This window comes from Taeniopygia guttata, chromosome Z (assembly GCF_048771995.1).
Source record: "Taeniopygia guttata chromosome Z, bTaeGut7.mat, whole genome shotgun sequence".
NCBI lineage: Eukaryota > Metazoa > Chordata > Aves > Passeriformes > Estrildidae > Taeniopygia > Taeniopygia guttata.
Window position 1 is genome coordinate 25588055 of NC_133063.1, and position 18830 is coordinate 25606884.

The 18830-nt window shown below is 35.0% G+C and overlaps 1 protein-coding gene across 8 annotated transcripts in view; it reads left to right on the top strand.

The window, feature by feature from the left end:
* FER (FER tyrosine kinase) overlaps positions 1 to 18830 on the top strand; it is a 167102-nt gene that overhangs the window by 12534 nt on the left and 135738 nt on the right. For 7 of the 8 annotated variants that reach the window (XR_012052731.1, XR_012052732.1, XM_072921702.1 and 4 more), the window contains exons 2-5: positions 957 to 1062; positions 6237 to 6495; positions 10262 to 10435; positions 13836 to 13935. Coding sequence is in view for 6 of the 8 variants with exons in the window: in XM_072921702.1 (XP_072777803.1) it covers positions 6289 to 6495; positions 10262 to 10435; positions 13836 to 13935 (481 nt within the window). In the remaining 2 variants the exon portion in view is untranslated. The remainder of the gene's footprint in view (positions 1 to 956; positions 1063 to 6236; positions 6496 to 10261; positions 10436 to 13835; positions 13936 to 18830) is intronic. The other variant, XM_072921706.1, reaches the window with a different exon arrangement.

Below are 18830 nucleotides of genomic sequence, written 5' to 3' on the forward strand. Positions count from 1 at the left end.
ACTAAGATTGTCCCTGCGTAAGATTTTGTGACCGTGTCTGTGATCAGTGCTTTGTTTTAAATAATGGAGATTTTGAAAATAGTTTTGCTTTCTTCACCCCTACACACTGTGTCTTTCTTTCAGTTTTGCTTTATGTGTTTTTTCCTATGAGGGCGTTGCTAAACTGTTATGGAATGTCTCATCTGAAGTTGGACATTGTAGTGCGAGATTGTGAGTGAATACTTATCATGGGTCCACACACGTAGAGATTATACAGTATACCTTGCACTGTAAGCTGTGCAAAGCTTGTTTCTTACCATTTTTTAAATCAAATATATATTTTTCTTAATACAAATGCTCAAAACCCTTCTGTGTCAGTTTGCTTCGCCTAAATTTTGGTCCAGAGCTACAGTTGAAGTTTTAGTCTTGCTAATCATCCTAACTTCCTGACCCCCTACTTTTCTATTAGAGTAGTTAGAGCCAGATAGAATTTTATGTGTCTTGAGGGGTTCCTTTCTCTTGTTGCCACTTGTTTTCTTCCACCTTTATAAAAATACCACTACTAACTTGATCTTTCATGTAACAAATTTGGGCCTTCTGTACTTTCATTTTTCTTAATAAGTTTCTCTTTTCATTTTACCAAGGGCAAGGTTCATAAATAAATACAATTGTCAGATTTTTCAGCTACAGTACACTTGTCATAAGAAATTCCAAGAACTTAAAAGAAAAATATTTTCTTACATGCATAGAGGCAAAATTATTTCTTCACTCAAAATTATGTGTATGAAGTGATAGCATACTACTGCTAGCAGTCATTAGAGAGATCTGCTCTTTTAGTTGAACTTTTTTTTTTTTTAATAAACCGTCTTCTTGTAATAATCTGAAAATGCAGGGCAATTTACCTAAGTTTGAGTTTTGTAATGTATTTGAAAATGGTGAGATAGTAAAAAGGAGTTTGATATGTTTTTTTTTCACAGAGTCCTCAGAAAAGAAAAGTATATTTCAGTAGGCGAAAATCAGAGGAAGTAGCTGCTGACATAGGAAAACTGTACTAAAGGACATTTCTGAAGGAAAACTTTTAAGGTATGTTGACTAAGTTATGCTTTGCAGAAAAGCCTTCCTGAAAATTAGCTGCCTGCTTTGCTTTGAGTGGACCAGTATTTCAAATCAGCTTTGAAATAATCAGGCAAACTTGTGTTACCCCTTCATATGTTTATGGTTGGCAAAAGCTCTGCAGAAGGATTAGTTTTACTAGTTTATGTTGTATACATGATATCTGTATGTACAAAGATGATCTTATGAATATGTGATTAGTGTAAACAAATGGTAGGTAATGCACGTGTTTTGTGTTTCATGGTCTTGTGCATTCCAGGAATGGATGCTACACTAACAGAATGGCAATTGTTTGACTATAATTTTTGTTTAAGGTGTGGATGGAGCGCTGAGAACGATTTATTTCATTGTTTTAATGGAATATTACTACTGTAAGCCTCACATTGAGAAATTGAGAAGAACTGTCTAACAAATTGATAATCTATTGTAAAAATGGTTTTAGTTTGGTATAGAAGCCTTGATTTTGAGGATTTGTCTCCTGAATCCAAATAATCTTTCTTTTCTGATTTTGAGATATTTTTAATGTTTGTAGAAAGTGTTTGCAGAATAAGAGACATTCTGTATTCTTTATGATTTGGAGCCCATGCAAATTTAGGAATAATCTAAATTCATGGTCACAATATGAAGGATGAGAGAATCCAGATCTGAGATGTACTTTCCTATTCTGAATTTAATTAAGAGCCAGGTGTGCTTTCTGGATTTGTAGTTTTTTAGTTGCCTACCTTGTCACTGGTACTGTGAAATCACAAGTTCGAACTGATGCAGGTAGATCCATCATTATTACACACTTATAAAGTCACAGCCTTGGATATAATTGACGGCAATATGTAGCAGAAGACGCCAGTAAGTGTAGGAGAGCATCTTGTGAAAGAGTTGCATTGTGCATGCTCTGTTCTTCCTTGCTCATTTGATTTCAGGCTTTGGTCTGACACAGCATGGCCACTTTCGCATGTCACAGACAGATTGCAATCTTTTAATCAAATGTACATTGGTTATGTACTTTCTTCAGAATTGCTGCTGGAATCCAGTAGCAAGACTAACTGGAATACTGGCTTTATTTCCTGGGGGGAGTGTTACAATATTGAAGTATTATGTGACTAGCAACTTCCTTGAAGTTTCTCAGTTAGGCTGAAAAATTTTAACATTGATTTGTTGGAATCTGACTGCACCACTGTGTTGGTGGTTGAGAGAAATTTTAAGTTGTCTTTGGTAACGCTGCTTAAATTTAGAACAGTTTGAGATCTGGTTGCTCAATTTGCGCTATCTTATTAAATGTACATTCAATGTGTACTTCCTGTGAATGATTAGTTTGTTTTTTGAGCATAACACTATAAAGAAAGTCCTACTTTCTTGAAATTGACTGTGAGACATATTTTACTCCTAAGTTTAACAAATATTTTTTGACTAATTTACATGTGCAGTAATTTTTTTAGCCATCTGTATCTATGTCTATAACAGATATTATATGTCTTTATATATATATATATATATATATATATATATATATATATATATATATAAAATTTCAAAACATAAAAAAATAGCTGAAATTCATTTGTCTTTTTTGGTCGTGCTGGTATTTTATTGCTTTTACAAAATATGCTATAATTCTGTTTGAAACTTGACTGACATGTCAAATTATGTAAGCTTTGTTCACATGTGGAAAAAGAGATAAACCTCATGGGTATCTACCAGAAAGCAGAAGAAATCTCTTCACTGTAAGAGTAAAGCAATTCCTGAAGGCTTTTATTTCTTTATGAATTTCTGTATGAATTTAATTCTGTATGAATTTATTTTTTTGTTTTTATCACCTCTCTGTCTAGCTTGTTTTAAATCATTATGTCGTCTCTGTTTTTTTTCTATTAAGATAAAATACTCTCCCATGTTTTTTTGAGATTTTTTTTTCCCCCAGAATAGCTATCACAATGTTTTTTCATCTTTTGAACATTAGAGAAGAAAGTATGTGTGTGTCTCAAACTCCCCATATCTCATATCAGTTCCACATTAAACCTTTTTTGAGTTCAGATTTTGCTATTTTTGCCAATTTCTCAATTTTGGTTGTAGTCTGTGGTTACAAAATCTGTCTGGGAATCTTTGTCTTTCATTGTGAATATTTTAATGTTGTAGGGTAAAGCCAAAAAATATGGGAATATTAGTATTTCATAATCCAATAGCTGTGAACGTGGGGAAGCACAAGGAGAATCACACCCTGAATAGCAGCCCAGCTAGTTTGCTGTTCTTAAATGTCTTCTGGTACCATGGCTGGAGACACAGGGCTGATCTAAATGCATTACTGTGCCTGAGTCATCACTGTAGGTCCTTTCTGACTGAAATACTCTATTGTATTGGTCTGACCATGTAGGGCAGCTCTCCTCTCTGTGATAATTAACAAGGGAGATAGCAAACTTGGAAAAATACCTGTCTGTATTGGTGCCAGATACTGTATTTTCGTACACCAGCCTTTCAAAATGTGCTTGTGTTTTTTAAGAGTATTTGAAAATCAGATTTGTGTGTTCGTGAGTTTGGTATATCGTACAGTTCTTACTTCAAATTAATGACTGTGTGATCTGTATTGTTTTCAATTGTTTAAAATTACTAAAAAAATTAAAAATCAGAAGTGGTTTTAAGTGACAGAATCGGGTTTTAGCTTATCAAAACTTAAGCTTAGTTAAGTGGCTTAGGTCTTGAATACTTCTTCACTACTTCTTTGCTTCCACAATAAAGTACTTGTATTTGGCTGATGTTTTGATGGAACATTTTCTCAATTTACATGGAAGTGACATGGCAGCTGGCTTACCCATTTGGGAATCATCAGTTCTGAGTCTTTATGCTTGTTAGTTTTAGCAAATCATAATTTTACCACTTTTGCAAAACAATCTTTTACTTTGCTGCTTCTGTCACAGTGAAAGGAGAAATTTAAAACAAAGATTGGAGTCCAGTGTGTGTACAATTTTTGCCTATGCATCTAATGGTGGAATTGGAAAAAAATCTGATTACTGCTTCATGAAGAGCAACTTAGCAGGCTGGAGTAGGATATTGTTGGGTCTTTTGTTCTCCTGATTTTTGTAATCCTAGATCTCCTTTGTAGGTCACTAGAAGCAGACAAATATCACATGCTGAGAATATTTCCTATTTCTCTTGCCATACTGCCTCTCAGTAAAAAACAGAGGCTAGGGTAAAAGCAAGCAAGCCATTTTTTTACTCATAATACAAGGCTGAACTTCACTGTTTCCATCTTTTCTAAATCTGGATGTAAGAAACAAGGATACTACCTTTTCTCACAGCTATTGTGCTAGGAGAGTTAGGTAATGTGCTAAAATGGGGTTGGAGAAAGAAGAGATTGGATCTAGATCTAAAGGGCGTAGAAAATTCACTACTGCAGTTTTAGTCATGTTAATAAACAGGGACTTTTAAGATTTTTTTCTTTGGTTCATGTTGCTAAAGTGTTTGTGGTTATGCAAGAGTGTTCCTCAGTTTTAACTGTGGAGGTATTTTCATAATGCTACTAACAGTGACATAGTTCATAAATACAGCTAACATAAACTATTTACTGTTGCTATGTATGACTGAATTCCTAGCCATCAGGAATAATTCTGATGAAAATAAACAGCTTCAAGTTAAAGATCTTAATGGAAGCTTACAGGTTTAAGGTTGCTCATACAGCTTTGACTTATCTGTATTGTGTAGATACATAGTAATGTGGTGCTGTTCTAGTTTTCTTTTTTGGATCTTTGTTTTGTTATGTAGCATGGTTTGTGTTCTAAGGATAAACACATAGTACATGAAGCTTATTTTAGAGGGTGCTTGAGGTTCTGATTTGCAAAATCTTCAGAAATTTTGTGCAGTAACTGAAGCCAGTAACATATTTATTTTTTCTGAATACCTAACATGCTAAAAATGCTAGGCACTCTGAATAGTTTGTCTTTAAGCCTTGTACATACTGGTATGAGCTGCCACAGTGTTGACATTAGTATGTGTCTCAGTTCTTAATGTAAAATAAGAATATTAGTCCTACTTCCCTCAATGGACCGCTGGGAAGATAAATTTGTTAGTGTTTGTAGAACACTGCTAATTTAAGTGGTAATGTGTAAAGCCTTGAAGAAATTGGTGTTTCTGTGCTAAAAAGAACCAAGACTTTGCTGTAGTGCAGGAATTAGTGAATAGGCAATGTACAGGCTGTGGCTGTGCTGCAGTTCAGAGGTAAGGGTTGCAGTTTATATAAGTTTATCTTACCTAGTTGAAGCTGATTAGTATAGGAATAGGTGGTTGGTGTGTACACAGAAAAAAGGGTTCAGCCCACATTACAAAACCTTGTGCAAGAGTGTGTAGGAATTCCTTGTGTGGTTTGAGCTCTTCCACAACGTAGATGTGTGTTTATCAGCGTCAGATACGGGTATTTCAAAGCTGACTCTAGCAATATGTCTTTGACCTTTGGTTCTGCTACAGGATTTCATAAGGCAGCATTTCTTATCTGTTTATCAATCTTATTTTATGTCAATTTGGTACAATAAGACTGGACTGTCTAGGGTAAAATGGTGTGAACTAAAGAACTCTGACCCAGGGGACCAGTGTATGGTTGGATGGGAAACCTGCTTTGGGATAGTTTCTGTTTTTTGGGAGGTTGAATCTGCTGGTTTAATGGCCTGCTAACACAGGGTTTTGAAGCAAACTAGCTTCTAGTTATCAGTTTCCCACAGATGCAGTGCCTGAGAGCTGGTGTTTTATGTGGATTTTTCTGTGCTCTTATGACAGTAAACATGACAAACAAAAGTTGCAGGTCAGCAGGAGTAGAAAAATACAGCTGGCAGCTTGTCTGAAGATATTGCTAGCTGTACTTATTTGGTTGAATATGTAGATTGGTCTTAAGTGTTTGTCTTAGATGTTGTTGTTTTCTTTCATACTGTACGTTAGGGAGGGATGTTTTTGCAGGAATGGACACTGGAATTCTAAGGCTGAAATCTTGCAGTCAGAGTTTGTTGTTCAAAACAGTGCTCTGAGCCTACTTTCAGTTTATACTGAGGAGGTTTATGTATGTGGTTAATCTTATGATGAGGTAATTCCAGTGTTTAGGCATCTATAGTTGCTCTGTCTCACCAGAAGTTTTTCTTTTGATAATTGTCTCATCAGTCTTGTTCTCCTTTCAGATGTGGTGAAGAGCCTGTATTTTCCCCTGTGTGGTATATAGTGCCTTAAAAAATGGGGTTTGGAGGTGACCTGAAGTATTCTCATGATGCTCTGTTAAAACTGCAAGACTGGGAACTACGACTACTGGAAACAGTGAAGAAATTTATGGTAATGAGAGTAAAAAGTGATAAAGAATATGCGTCCACTTTACAGAATCTTTGTAACCAAGTAGATAAAGAGAGTGCTTGTCAGTTGGATTATATCAGCAATGTGTCCAAGGTAAGTCTGAAGTTTGAATTTGGAATATCCTTGGGTTCTGGTTTTTTTTTTTTTGTTTCTTTTTTTTTTGTTTTTTTTTTTTTGTTTCTTTTGTTTGGTTTTTTTTGAGAGTTAATATTGCCAAAGCATTTAAAATGGATTCTTTTAGTTTCTCAGTGAAATATGCAGAAGTTGAGCTCTAGTCTTGCTTTGAAAAAATTAACTGAATGAGAATCAATCCCAATTTTTGAAACTCAGTATTTTGCATAAATGGGTTGAGCCTGCTTCTTTGCTTAGTTCTTTGAAAATCAAGTATGCTATAGTAAGCTTTTCTTTTAAGATAGGAGCTATTGTTTATGTTGTATAGAATTTGTGACAGAAATAGAAAAATGCCAGGAAACCAAGGCAAAGGCTAGCATTCCAGCTGTTACTCACAGTGCAGCATGTGTTGTAAGAACAAAACATTAATTCAGGATGTTTCTCATAATTGTGAGGTTATTTTGTATTCTGTTTAAAATGACTGTGTTGACTTTCAAAAGGTAAGGCTGTCTGTTCTGTCTGTTCCAAATTACTGGTTTTTAGACTTTGAGAAAGTCCAGGTTAATGTAATAATGAGGCAAACTTCCCTTATCACCTGTTTGAAAATTTTACTCTGGACCTGGATTCTCTACTGACAAGAGAAGACTATTCTGTTTTGATGGCTTATTCAGTTCTTGGCCCTTGTTCTGTAGCAGTGGTTACACAGTGCATTCGGTCTTGCATGAATCCTTATTTTCTCTCTGCAGGAAAACACCCTTTCTGGGTCAGGTTAAATTTCAGACAAAGCAGTTTTTTATGTCATGGGCTTATGAGGTGGCTGCTTGGACAATGGCTGTGGTGTAGCATTAGGGACAGGACTGCTCCTTGTGCAGCAGGATGGATGTATACAGGGTTAAAGTGGCTCTGTGTGACTTGAAGGCTGTGCTGCTATAGCTAGGCTGCTTCAGTACTGTGCAGTGTTTATATATCACACATTCTGTTGTTGCTTCCCTCCCTCCCAACAATTCTTGCCTTGCAAATTGAAATACTGCCCTTTTTTTTTCATTGACTCAGAGCATTTAGTGTTATAAGGTTTAAAAAACCATTAACCTTCACATAGGTATCTCAGTCTATGATAGTTCATGTTAATAACATGAGCATTTCTTGTGAGCAGATAAATTGAAAAAATCTGGAGATCTGACTTAAGCCATGTTCTTTCTGGCTTGAAAAGAGGCATGCATGTCACATTTTGAAATCTTGTTTTGAACAGAAGTCCTCAAGTTGTCCTTCAGTATGATTTTAATTCCCTTTTTTTTTTTTTTCTCTCTTAAGGAGGTGTAACTTTTCACTAAGCTGCATCTCTAATTTCTGAGTTTTCTCTGTTTTCTACATTTTAACAGCAAAAATATTAATCTGAACTGGCAGATCTTTTATATGGGCTTATCTTATAATTTCAGTGACATTTTGGATTTTGTAGTTGTGTAGTGACACATTATGTTACTGATTTTTTGCAGTTAAAAATCCTGAATTATTGATTATTTACTAATCTCATTCCAATTTATTTTAATATTTTGTGGTACCTTTTTCTCTCTTCCTGACATTTTACAGAACCAAAGAATGATGCAAATATTATGGTACATGAGTCTAATTTCTTACATCTTCTAAGATATGAAATACCTGTTTTTGTTATTGTGGTATTATTTGGCATTTTGTGGCATTAAAAATCAATAGCAAGCTGTTTACTTTTTAATGGGTTTTGTTTGGTTGGTTTTGTTGTTGTGGTTGTTTGTTTTGTTTTGATATATCTCTAAGCAAACAGTAAGAGTGAGCACTTAGAGAGAAATGGTGTTTGGGAAAATCTGTCTTCTGTTTTTTTTTTTCATGTGAAGACAACAAACTTGCTGGAAGGCATGGTAGCAGCAACTGGTAATGCTAGAAAAGAGATGTTTTTAAGAGCTTTCAGACTGCACTTTTGTGTGTGTATATGTCTGAAAAATAATATTAAACCAAACAATAATATGTTTTATTGCATTTGCATTTGGAATGTGGTAATTTTTTGTGGAAGGAAATGCTTTACCTTTTCTGCTGTTCCCACCCAGCTTTTTTGTCCCATATAAATCTCTGCTATGGAAGCATTTTCACTTCACCTTCTTCTCATTTAAAGTAATAAAATATAACCATACAAAGCACAGAAATCCTTCTTTACTGCTATTTCCCTATGGAAACATCACTTTCCCCTTTTCCTGATGGAAAGAATGATGTAAATAACAGGGAAATATGCAATTTTTGTTTTTTTTTAATAGAAAGGGAAGTAATTACTATGTTTCTGGCTTATTTAAGCTCATTTGGTGACTTGTAAACTAAGCATTTGCTTAGAATACCTGTACTGTTGAAAAATGCTTTTGGTGTGATTTTTCGGTGTTAAGCAGTAGTTGTCTCATCAGTAATAAATGAGCCTTATAGAAAATGGATGATTCTGACTACATTTTCACCTCTGAGAGCACTTCTGTGAATTGTTCTGTAACTACAAAGGCCCACTCTTCTCACAGAGGTGTTCAATGCTGTTTTATCCTATGCAGCTTTGCAGTATGGCTTCTGAAATGGTCTCCAGCCATAGCAGGAAACCTTCAGGCCTTGACATTTTATAACATTACACTTTAAGCTGTCTAGATATCTCTGTGACAATCTGTGGGATATTTAAAAGCTGGAAGAAATGTTAAAGATAGTCCAGTATATAGGGCAGTCAATTTTCTTTTCTTTTGTTCTCTAGACTCTTGTTTCTGTTGCAGCATTGTCATGTGGAGATGGAAATATTAGGTGTATAGGTTGGTATACAGGATATAAAGAAACCCGAAAACTAAGAAACAAATTGATTTTCCAAAGTTTTTATCTCAGGTTGATTTCTGTTTTAGTAAGAACCAAGATAAATGCCAATAGAACTCATATGCTAGCTGCCTTCAAAACCTTGTAATTCTGTGGCATGTAGTCACTCTGAAGTCTTAGCACAGCATTCATTGTCAGGGAGTTATCTTTAAGGAATCCAATGTGTGACAGCAATCTTGAGTGTAACCAAGGCTTTTATTTTAACTGAAGTTTAATTTGTGGCACATTTGTGTCTCTGATATCTGAAGAAGCGTATCTGTATTCAAAGCCACACACAGCACATTAAGGTATCGTGAAAACTGGCAGACTGTCCAAGGAAGCTATTAAAGCAAGAGTACAGAAGGATGCTGGGTTACAGTGACAGATGGGTGTTGTGTCTGTCTGTGCTTTGGTGCTGGTGGCCTGACTGATGCTGCTGTGGGAAGCAGCTGATGTAGTGGTGTCCTCTTAAACCACCACTCCTCAAATGCATATTGCTGTCAGGTATTCACTCAAAGGTGTGGAAGGCAGCTTGGGCAGAGCAACTGTGGGGGGGAAAACAGGGGACCAAGGATGTAGGAACATCATTCTTGGGGTATTGGGGTTATATTAAAAAAAATAAGGCTGCGGTGCTTTTATGGGTGTTCAGAAATACTAGGACAGTGCTGAAGGGTGACTATTCAATGCTGTATTTTTGTCTGTGGTGCTTTTTTATGGTTTTATGAATGAGATTGAATCATGACTTTGCAGTTGCAGGAGGATCTCGGATGCATTTGGGTAAGCTTAAAATTAGTTCTTGTACTGATTTTTTTTTTAAACAATAATGCATCTTTTCCCACAATTCTTATTAATTGTTTGGTTGTGAGCTGAAATTATTAAGTGCTTTTCTGTTCTGACTTTTTTATAGTCTTGGTTGCTTGTGGTACAACAAACAGAACAACTGAGCAAAATAATGAAGACACATGCAGAGGATCTTAATTCTGGGCCCTTGCATAGACTTACAATGATGATCAAAGATAAGCAGCAAGTTAAGAAGAGTTTTGTAGGTGTTCATCAACAAATTGAAGCAGAGATGTATAAGGTATTTTATTCATCTGTGCTTGATAAATTGATTATAATAATCTGTGTTTAAAAATATTAAATTAAGAGGATTTTTTTGGGGTTTTGTTCATGCTGTGGTAAGAGCATAGTAGGTGATATATAGAATGCTTAGTTTAAATTTTAATAATTTTCTACACTGATTTTCTTTCCTGATCGCTGATAAGACAAAGATGCAAAAGTTTCTTCCATATGAATTTCTGTGGACAGATACCACTGGAAATGCTCTGTTAGCAGAGGATAATTAATTCTTGTGTGACACTCCTCTATTCCATCTCTTTTCTGTTCTAATTCCCCTCTAGGCAGTCATGGAAATAGGGCACTGTAAACTGTTGTTAATGAGTGCTCTTGGCAGTCCAGACTCTTTTGGGTGGGGACAGGCTGTTCTAGTCCCTGTTCCAAAATATAAAGCAAGTGTAAACCAAACATTGAGGCTGCAGGTGAAACTCTTCAGAGTGTTTTCCATGACATATCTGTTATCCTGCTTGTGTTCAAAGTGCTGTATCTTGTCAGTAAAGCTGACAGAAATCACAGTTTCAGATGCTCTGGGGAAAATGTAGCTACAGATGTCAAAAATCAGAGCAATAGTCTGAAAGGTCTACTGAGAGAAGGAAAAGCACTGTTTCTTCTTTCTTCCAGCAGAGAATTTGGGATTTGAAGTAATGTAATTAAAATGTAACATCTGAGTAAAGCAGTAACATTGCCATGGATTGACGAGTAAAAAATTATTGGGCCAGTTATGAGAAGAACTTGGAGCTATTCTGTATTTAAACTAAGACTATTTTAAGTTAAATACATTGGCTCTAATAAGATTGTTTCCATAACATGCTAGAATCTTCGCATCTTCTTCAGGTAGGGACTGTGGGGATGTCTTTTTTTATGCATGGTCAGTAAGCTGTCATTATCTGATAAAACTTCAAGCCAAATAATCATTTGCTGCTACTTAGGAACTGGTGTATCTCAAAAATGTTAGAATGAAAGAAGAGGAAAAACTGGTAGCATGTGATAGAAATAATAAAAATTACAAAGAGTTGCAGGAAGATAAAAGGATAAGAAAGGCTGAATGGAGTTAAGACTGCTGGAAGTTCAGGTATACTTTAAAAAGAGACTATGCAATGTTTTGTTTTCTGTTAATAGGCCAAACTCTAATAGAACCTCTAATAAAAATGTCTTTTAAAATAAGACTTTTCTAAAAAACCCATAATGCATACTGAGCATTTGCCAAATTATTATTACAAACCATATTGACTTTATTTTATTATGGGCTGCATAGCCATGAAAGTATTTTGCATCCTGCTGATTAAGCTTGCATTGTTGTTTGATTAGAGGTTTTTTTGGTTTGTTTTCCTTTTTTCCCCTTCCTGAATTTGCAAATAAGTATTTGAATAGTGTTCTCCTATTGTTAGCTGACATTGTTCAATATTTTGTGTACCTGGAGCACTTTAAGAATGATTCCCTGAAATTCAAAAGACTTCTCATGTTCTGTGATATTGTTTGTGCTTTTGTTATGCACAGAGGTAATATGCCAATTATATCTCAGGACCGTATACAAAGGTTGTGAACATCAATGTCTGTGCAGCTCCTATTTTTACGATAGGATGGCATAAAAATGTGTTTAGGTGAAATGCATGTATGTAATCCTTTCTTATTTTAGACACCTCTACAATAAGGAATCTTACAGGGGAGATTAAGGACAGTGAAATAACATGGCTTTTGCACAAATGTAATAGGACTTGTATCTTGTAGATTTTTTCCAGTTTCTATTAAGATGTTGAATAATTTTCCTTCTTAATGAATTTTGAGGGGGAAAAAAGTAGAGTACTGTGCTAATTAGCTGGTTGAGACCTTTTGAAATAAAAACGGAATTTAAAGTAATCCTTGACCATCTTAATTCCTTAAATGTTCTTTGGGAACAGACATGCTGTTGGTGTTGGTTTTATCTGTTGGAAAAACATAATCTAAGAATCATAATGTAGTTATAGAGGTTTCCTAGTGCTAGTGCCCTGTTTTATTTTTTGGTTTTCTGTAAGAGAAGCTGTTATTATTTAGGTCTTAATTGTGAACCTTACTTCCTAATTGCTTTTTTTTCTCCATTTGTGATGGTGTCTTTAAATACAAGTTTGTCATAAAGTTATTTCTCCTATCTCACCTTTATTGGTGTATAGTAACAGCAGATCTGTATAATTTACAGAATGTAGAAATATGAGTGTATGTGATTGATGTGGAAATTGCCTTCAAATTAAATATTGCACAGTTGGCCCAAAAATAGAAGTGTAGACAACACTTTGTTGGATCTTTAAGGAATTTCATTAAGTTTTCAGATGTTGGTGAAAGTAGTGTTATTTGGGCCTTGCCTCATGAAAAAAGGGGAAAACTATGAACTTCAGCCTTCTTCCTGCCAGCTACAAGAAGAACAATTTTTCAGTAGAATGAACTTCTTTTTTTGCACATTCACTTAGAAGAGCACTTCAGTTAAAAGTAGTTAATAATTTATCTTCCTTGATTTTCCAATTGAAGTCTGTTACTCTGTTGAATTTTTTTTTTTTTTGGGGGGGGGGGTCAGAATTTTTTGTTTTTCTTTACAATATATGGTAGATTTTTTTGGTATTGTGATGACTGTTACTGAATTTTGGTATTGTGATGATAGTTACTGAATTTTGTTTGCAAGTTCATGATTTGGGATTATTTTTGAACACTAATTTTTTGAACAATAATTATTTCTGCACTAATTTTGTCACACACTGAGTGAATGTTGGGGTAGAAGAGAAATATTTTGTCACCAAAAACATGTTTATGTTAAGTGCTCAGTTTCATGGTAGAGGTTTCCTATTTGGTTGGTTGCTTCTGTAGTTGGGTTTTTGTTTGGGTTTTTTTGGTTATTGGTTTGGTGTTCCTTTTTAGGGTTTAAGTTTTACAATTGAGAGATTATTTCATGTCAAGTTGCTGTTCCTTAGTCATTTGTGTGAAGTGTAATATCTAAAATTTCTGGGGATTTTTTATGTGCAGAATAAATTCCTTCCTATGCATAGGACATTTTAAGCCAGTATGATCTGTTAAGCAATTTTTTTTTGGCCTTGTAATTGGAATGGAATATTGTTGATGATTAGCTGGATTTTCTAACTATATTTTTAATTACATTGATGTGAATGGGGATTTGTGTCTTAGGGCTCTTACTTAATTCCATGCATTTATTGATTTTGATTTTGCACCATGTAATTTGCACCATATAATATCCTATTAAGATTTTCTCAAGCCAGTGGAAAGTGTAGCATCCTTATCTTGGATAATAAATTCTGTTAATTCTGTTTCACTGATGTTATGTTTTTTTTTTAATGTCGAGAATAAGTATTTTTAATGCTTTTTATATTTCTCTGTTCTTAAAGGTCACAAAGACAGAACTAGAGAAACTTAAATCTAGCTACAGGCAACTAATAAAAGAAGTAAATTCTGCCAAAGAAAAGTATAAAGAAGCTGTGGCTAAAGGTATGATTGACTTCATTTTGTATATTTATTAGTGTCTTTTTCAAACCTGCTAAAACACTTACAATGAAACAAGGTAATTTTAAAATATTTTTTATTCTGAGCTAGTTGATTACAATATGAGATCTAATTTAGTGTCTTAAGTAAGCCAGGGAGATTTTCATCATGTATGCTTGGTATAATCTCTTAAAAATTCATAAAATATAAATGGTGATTCTTTTAAGTTCTCATATGATTCCTTCAATGGATGTTTTTGAAATCTAAAATTGCTTGGATGTACTCTAGTCTCACCTGTGTTGTAGCTGCAGCCATACTTGCCTGTGAATTATTATTGTTGCTACAGTGGCATGAGTATCAGTTCTTGTCAGTGTAACTCATCAAACCTTTGTTAGCCTAATCTAAAAGAGGAAAATAAGTCATTTTCACACCCAGATTTTGTTTTTTTTGAGTGATGTGTTCAATCTGCATGGATTTTGAGTCCTGTTGAATTGTGCTTGAATGAGAAGCTAAAAGAGAGCCATTGTTCTATTATACATTGAAATATTGTGCTAATAATTGTTCTTATGTGTCCTTCCTAGATTTTCTTTTCTTCCTTTAGTGAAAATTGACTGACAGTATGTAAGTGTAATTCCAAGATCCATCTTAAGGTTTTGTATGAGTGTCTAAATGACAGTTAATGTTCTTGGTTCTGTTGTAATATAATTATAGTAGCTCTCAGTGAGAAGAGATTGTTTCTTTCCAGATTTGTCTCAAATTTGGACAAAACAGCAGGGCATAAGAAGTTACGCTTAGCACTCTTGAACTTTTACTGTTCATTTTCTTTTACGGAAGCTCATAAAGACTTAAAAATAAAAATGCATACTTTGATGTTAATTTGATCCAGTTCCGTGTTTTCTGTATCTAATTTAATTTGATTTAACTTGGTTTATTTGCAAGTAACTATTTAACATCAGAATATGTCGTATATATCATGAAACATATAATAGGATGTTTGGATCTTAGTATGTTATTTTTAGCCTGTTTTATCCTCTCTTCCTGTTAATAATCTGGTCATTCTCTATTCCTGAAGCACCAAACTTTCCCACTGGAATAAAGGAGTATTTTGTTTGTCAGCAGCTGTGATGCTTTGATGTGGTTTTGATTAACTGAATTAATGTTTCTTCAGATAGACAGCAAATATAAATTGTTTTTAAGACACTTACCTCCTGTGGTTTTCTTTGACCATCTCTTTCAGACTTTTATCTAATATTTGTCTTATTATAATTCATACTTAATTTCATTTTTGCTAAAATCTCACTTTGATAAACAATGAAGCCCATAAAAATGTTTCTCTCCCAAAAGTTGCAGGATTGCTTCTCTCCTGCTGCATCTCAGGCCCTGTTCCTGTTTACAAAGACTTGTGCATTTGATGAGCTACTACAGTTGCTTATCAGCTGCAGGTCAGCAGAGCCACTTGAATTTTTCTAAGTCTTGGTATTTCTGAGCTTTTAAGTTGTCATACTGGTTTGCTGGGGAAGTGGAAAGTTAGGGAGGTCTTAAAATTAAAATGCTTCGTTATTCCAGGGTATTTTTTATTCAGTAAGCTATGCTTATTCAGATTATGTGCTATTAAGATACATTACTTTTGTTAATGTAGAAACTGTTTCAGTTTTTCATGATTTTGAGAATTACTGAAAACAAGAGCAGAAACAGTGCTTACCAGAACAGTGGGAGGGCATAACTAAGTATTGAAGAGGAGCTGAAAACTATTTTGTTAAAAAAATGAAAATCTTTTGACCTCAGCTCTTGCAAGTAATGTGTTAAAATAGCCCTTCCAGGTTCATTTATATAAAATGTTGTTTTAAACAGAGTCTGTTCCTCTGTAGGGACTGTCCAAGCCTGTAAGGCAGTGACTGGCCTTGCCTCTCTGGAGCTAAAAATGGGAAAACCACCTCTTAGGACATAGAATTTTAGCTTTATGCTGGGGGTTATGTGTGTATTTGTCTAGCACCTGTATAAGCTGGTCCCCAGGAAAAGACAAAAGAAACAAGGTCTGACAAGTGTTTCTGTTTTGAAAGAGTAGTGATTTTGAAATGTAGTAGCTTTTTCTGCTTTGTTGTAGACTAGTAAAACTGCTTTTGGGTGAGAGAGTAGGTTCATTAGAGCTGCTAGTGAAAGAGGTACAATTGGTTCTTCAGCTTGTGAAGATAATTGCTTCCCAGTTTTCTAGTTGAGTTATTAAAAGATATTAAGCTCTGGGCTAAACACACACGGTAGATGATATTAGCTGATAAGAGTAAAGGTTGGCAAAGTTTGTACAGTGGAAAGTGATGTTATGATTTTCTGGAATCAGGAAGTAGTCTCAGGTAAATGTGAATTTCTGTGTGTGCTACTTTACACCAGTGAAGTGTAACTTTGAATAAATGACACCCTAATGCAAGGTTACAGGTGTTTCCATTTTTTGTTGAAAACACTAGGAGGACCATTGGAAAGATTAGCAAGTGTTAAGGACTGACTAATGATACTGGTTAGTTACAGGTTTTGTTAGTGTTTGTGCAATGGGTAAACTACATGATGGGAATTTTTTGATAGTTTTTTTAGTGGAGAAAAGGGAACTGATTTTTGAAGGAGTGCAGGAGCTTTATTATGGAAGACTTTGTGCTGTCCAGATCTGGAGGAAGATGAAAGTGTCTGAGATTCTGTCTCAGAAGCTGTTCTGGGGAACCCTCTGCTAGCATTGCTTCTGCTTGTGCACCAAGGGAAGCAGTGGGACAGCTGTGTTGCAGAGGGAACACGCAGAGGGAGCACCACTGAGACTTGGCTGCCACTTCCACCTTGGGCTGGGTTGCTCTGCCTTGTTATGACCACCAGTGTCTGCCTGATGGCTTAATCAGAAACGACTGATTTATTTTGTTTGTTCTAGCCCTTGCCCCAGTTAAGTCATGCATAGGTGCTCCTTTCTGGACCAGTGATTACCATAGGAAACACAAATGCAGTCTGGTTGGTTTTTGTTCTGCATGGAGGCTCCAGGTGTCAGGCAGTCTGTTAGTCATTTGCATGATAGTTTTCTACCCTTTTTTTCCCCAGACATTCATTCATATGGTTTTTAATGTATGGGAAGAAATAATAGGCAGAGAGAGGATGAAGTCAGCAAGGTGAACTAGTCCAGTGCCTCTTTAGTGAGGCATGCTTCAGTTTTTGGGACTCTATGGACAGATTGGATGCAATAGTCTCTTCTGGATTAGAAAGCTTTGTTAAAATAACTCCACCAAGTATATGTAGTGGGAATGCAGAATTCCCATACATATTCTGCAGAGTTCCTTTGCAGAACTGGGGCATTGGAGTCATGGGGCATGCAGGGGTCTTTGGTGCTAAAGATAAGACAAGATTTTATTATATTATTTTTCTATAATGAAATGGACAGCCCTGTGAAACATTCTGGATCTGTGATACTGACAAAAACCAGAGAAAACATTTTACAACAGCAGTCCAAAGTAACAGTCTCAGAGTATATACGCGGCTGAGTTTACAGGGCTGTGCTAATCAGTGATGCTGAGTAACAAGGTGATTAGAATGTGTCATATTGATGTTGGTGCTGTAGAAAAACACATCACGCCAAAATTTGTGCCAGATGGAAAAACCATGGTTTCACTAAAGAAGTCACAAATCTTCTGAAATAATTTAATGAATATGTATTAAGAATACAAAATATGGACTGTAGGACAACTGTAAGCATTGTGTGATATTTCATTACATTTTGAATCTCGTTTGGTTGGTTTAGTAACTGCTTCCACTTAAGTTTGCTGTTTGCACAATTATTTTTGTTTCTGCAGGATTGTGCATCTCTAAGTATAGTTCAGTGTGTCTGTGGGGGTTTCAAATATTTTCATCCTTGAATCTTTTTATTAAGCATTACTTACTGCCATATAAATAAAGAAATAATGTTAACATGAAACAATAATATAGTCCATTCATTACAGGTTTTTAAAGAAGTTGAAATGCTTCAATAAAATCTAGCATCTGTTTTAGCTAGTTTTGGCATTAGATATTGAAGTCTGAAAGGGTTGCTCATATATTGGTAAAAATTGGAAGTTGGAGCAGAGCCAGTGTCGCTTTGGGAGGTTCATACTGATTTTTTTACAACATATTCTTTGGAAAAAATTACAGTTTTTGTGTAAATACATTAATTATGGATGTTTATTGTAGTCTTATTCAGTTCATTTCTGATTGAATGTAGAAAATACTTTGCAGTGTTCTTATGTGACACAATGGATCTGAAATAAATAATAAAGGAAAAAATACATGGATTCTAAGTACTTAATATTATAATTTCATTTTATGCTGCTACAGCAGCATAAAAAATATTTCACCAGATTTCTCTAGGCTTCTCTAGGCTTCTCTGACAACATTGTGATTTAGAGGAGCTTAGAAATACTAAGTGTGCACCTACCACATTATGCCACATTGCTTCTGCTGTAAGAATGTTTTTGCTGCAACTCAGGTGATTTAATACTTCAGAATTTATGTGACTTCTCTGGTACATACTGAAGCTTTACAGCAGCATAAGCTCACATCTATGATAAATAAGAGAGTTGTTAAAAAAGCTTTCATTAAATCAAATTATTGTCGTACTATTCTTTGTAATAGCCAAGTGGTCAGAAAATACTTATTAGATGGCTGGTGCATTCATTGTGAGGTGCCTTTAAAATTGTTATTATACAACTGGTGGCAAATGTTGCCTGTAGTTGTTGCTGCAATGAGGAAAACTCCTAGTAAGATTTTTTTTTAAGCTTAGTTTTGACTGAAACTCTCATATTGTTAAGACAAAACAAGTAACACTGGCTGAACTGGTCTGTCTTACTCACAGAGGCCAGCATCCTCCATAGATTTAAAATTAATGCTCTACTGCAAGTGTTTCA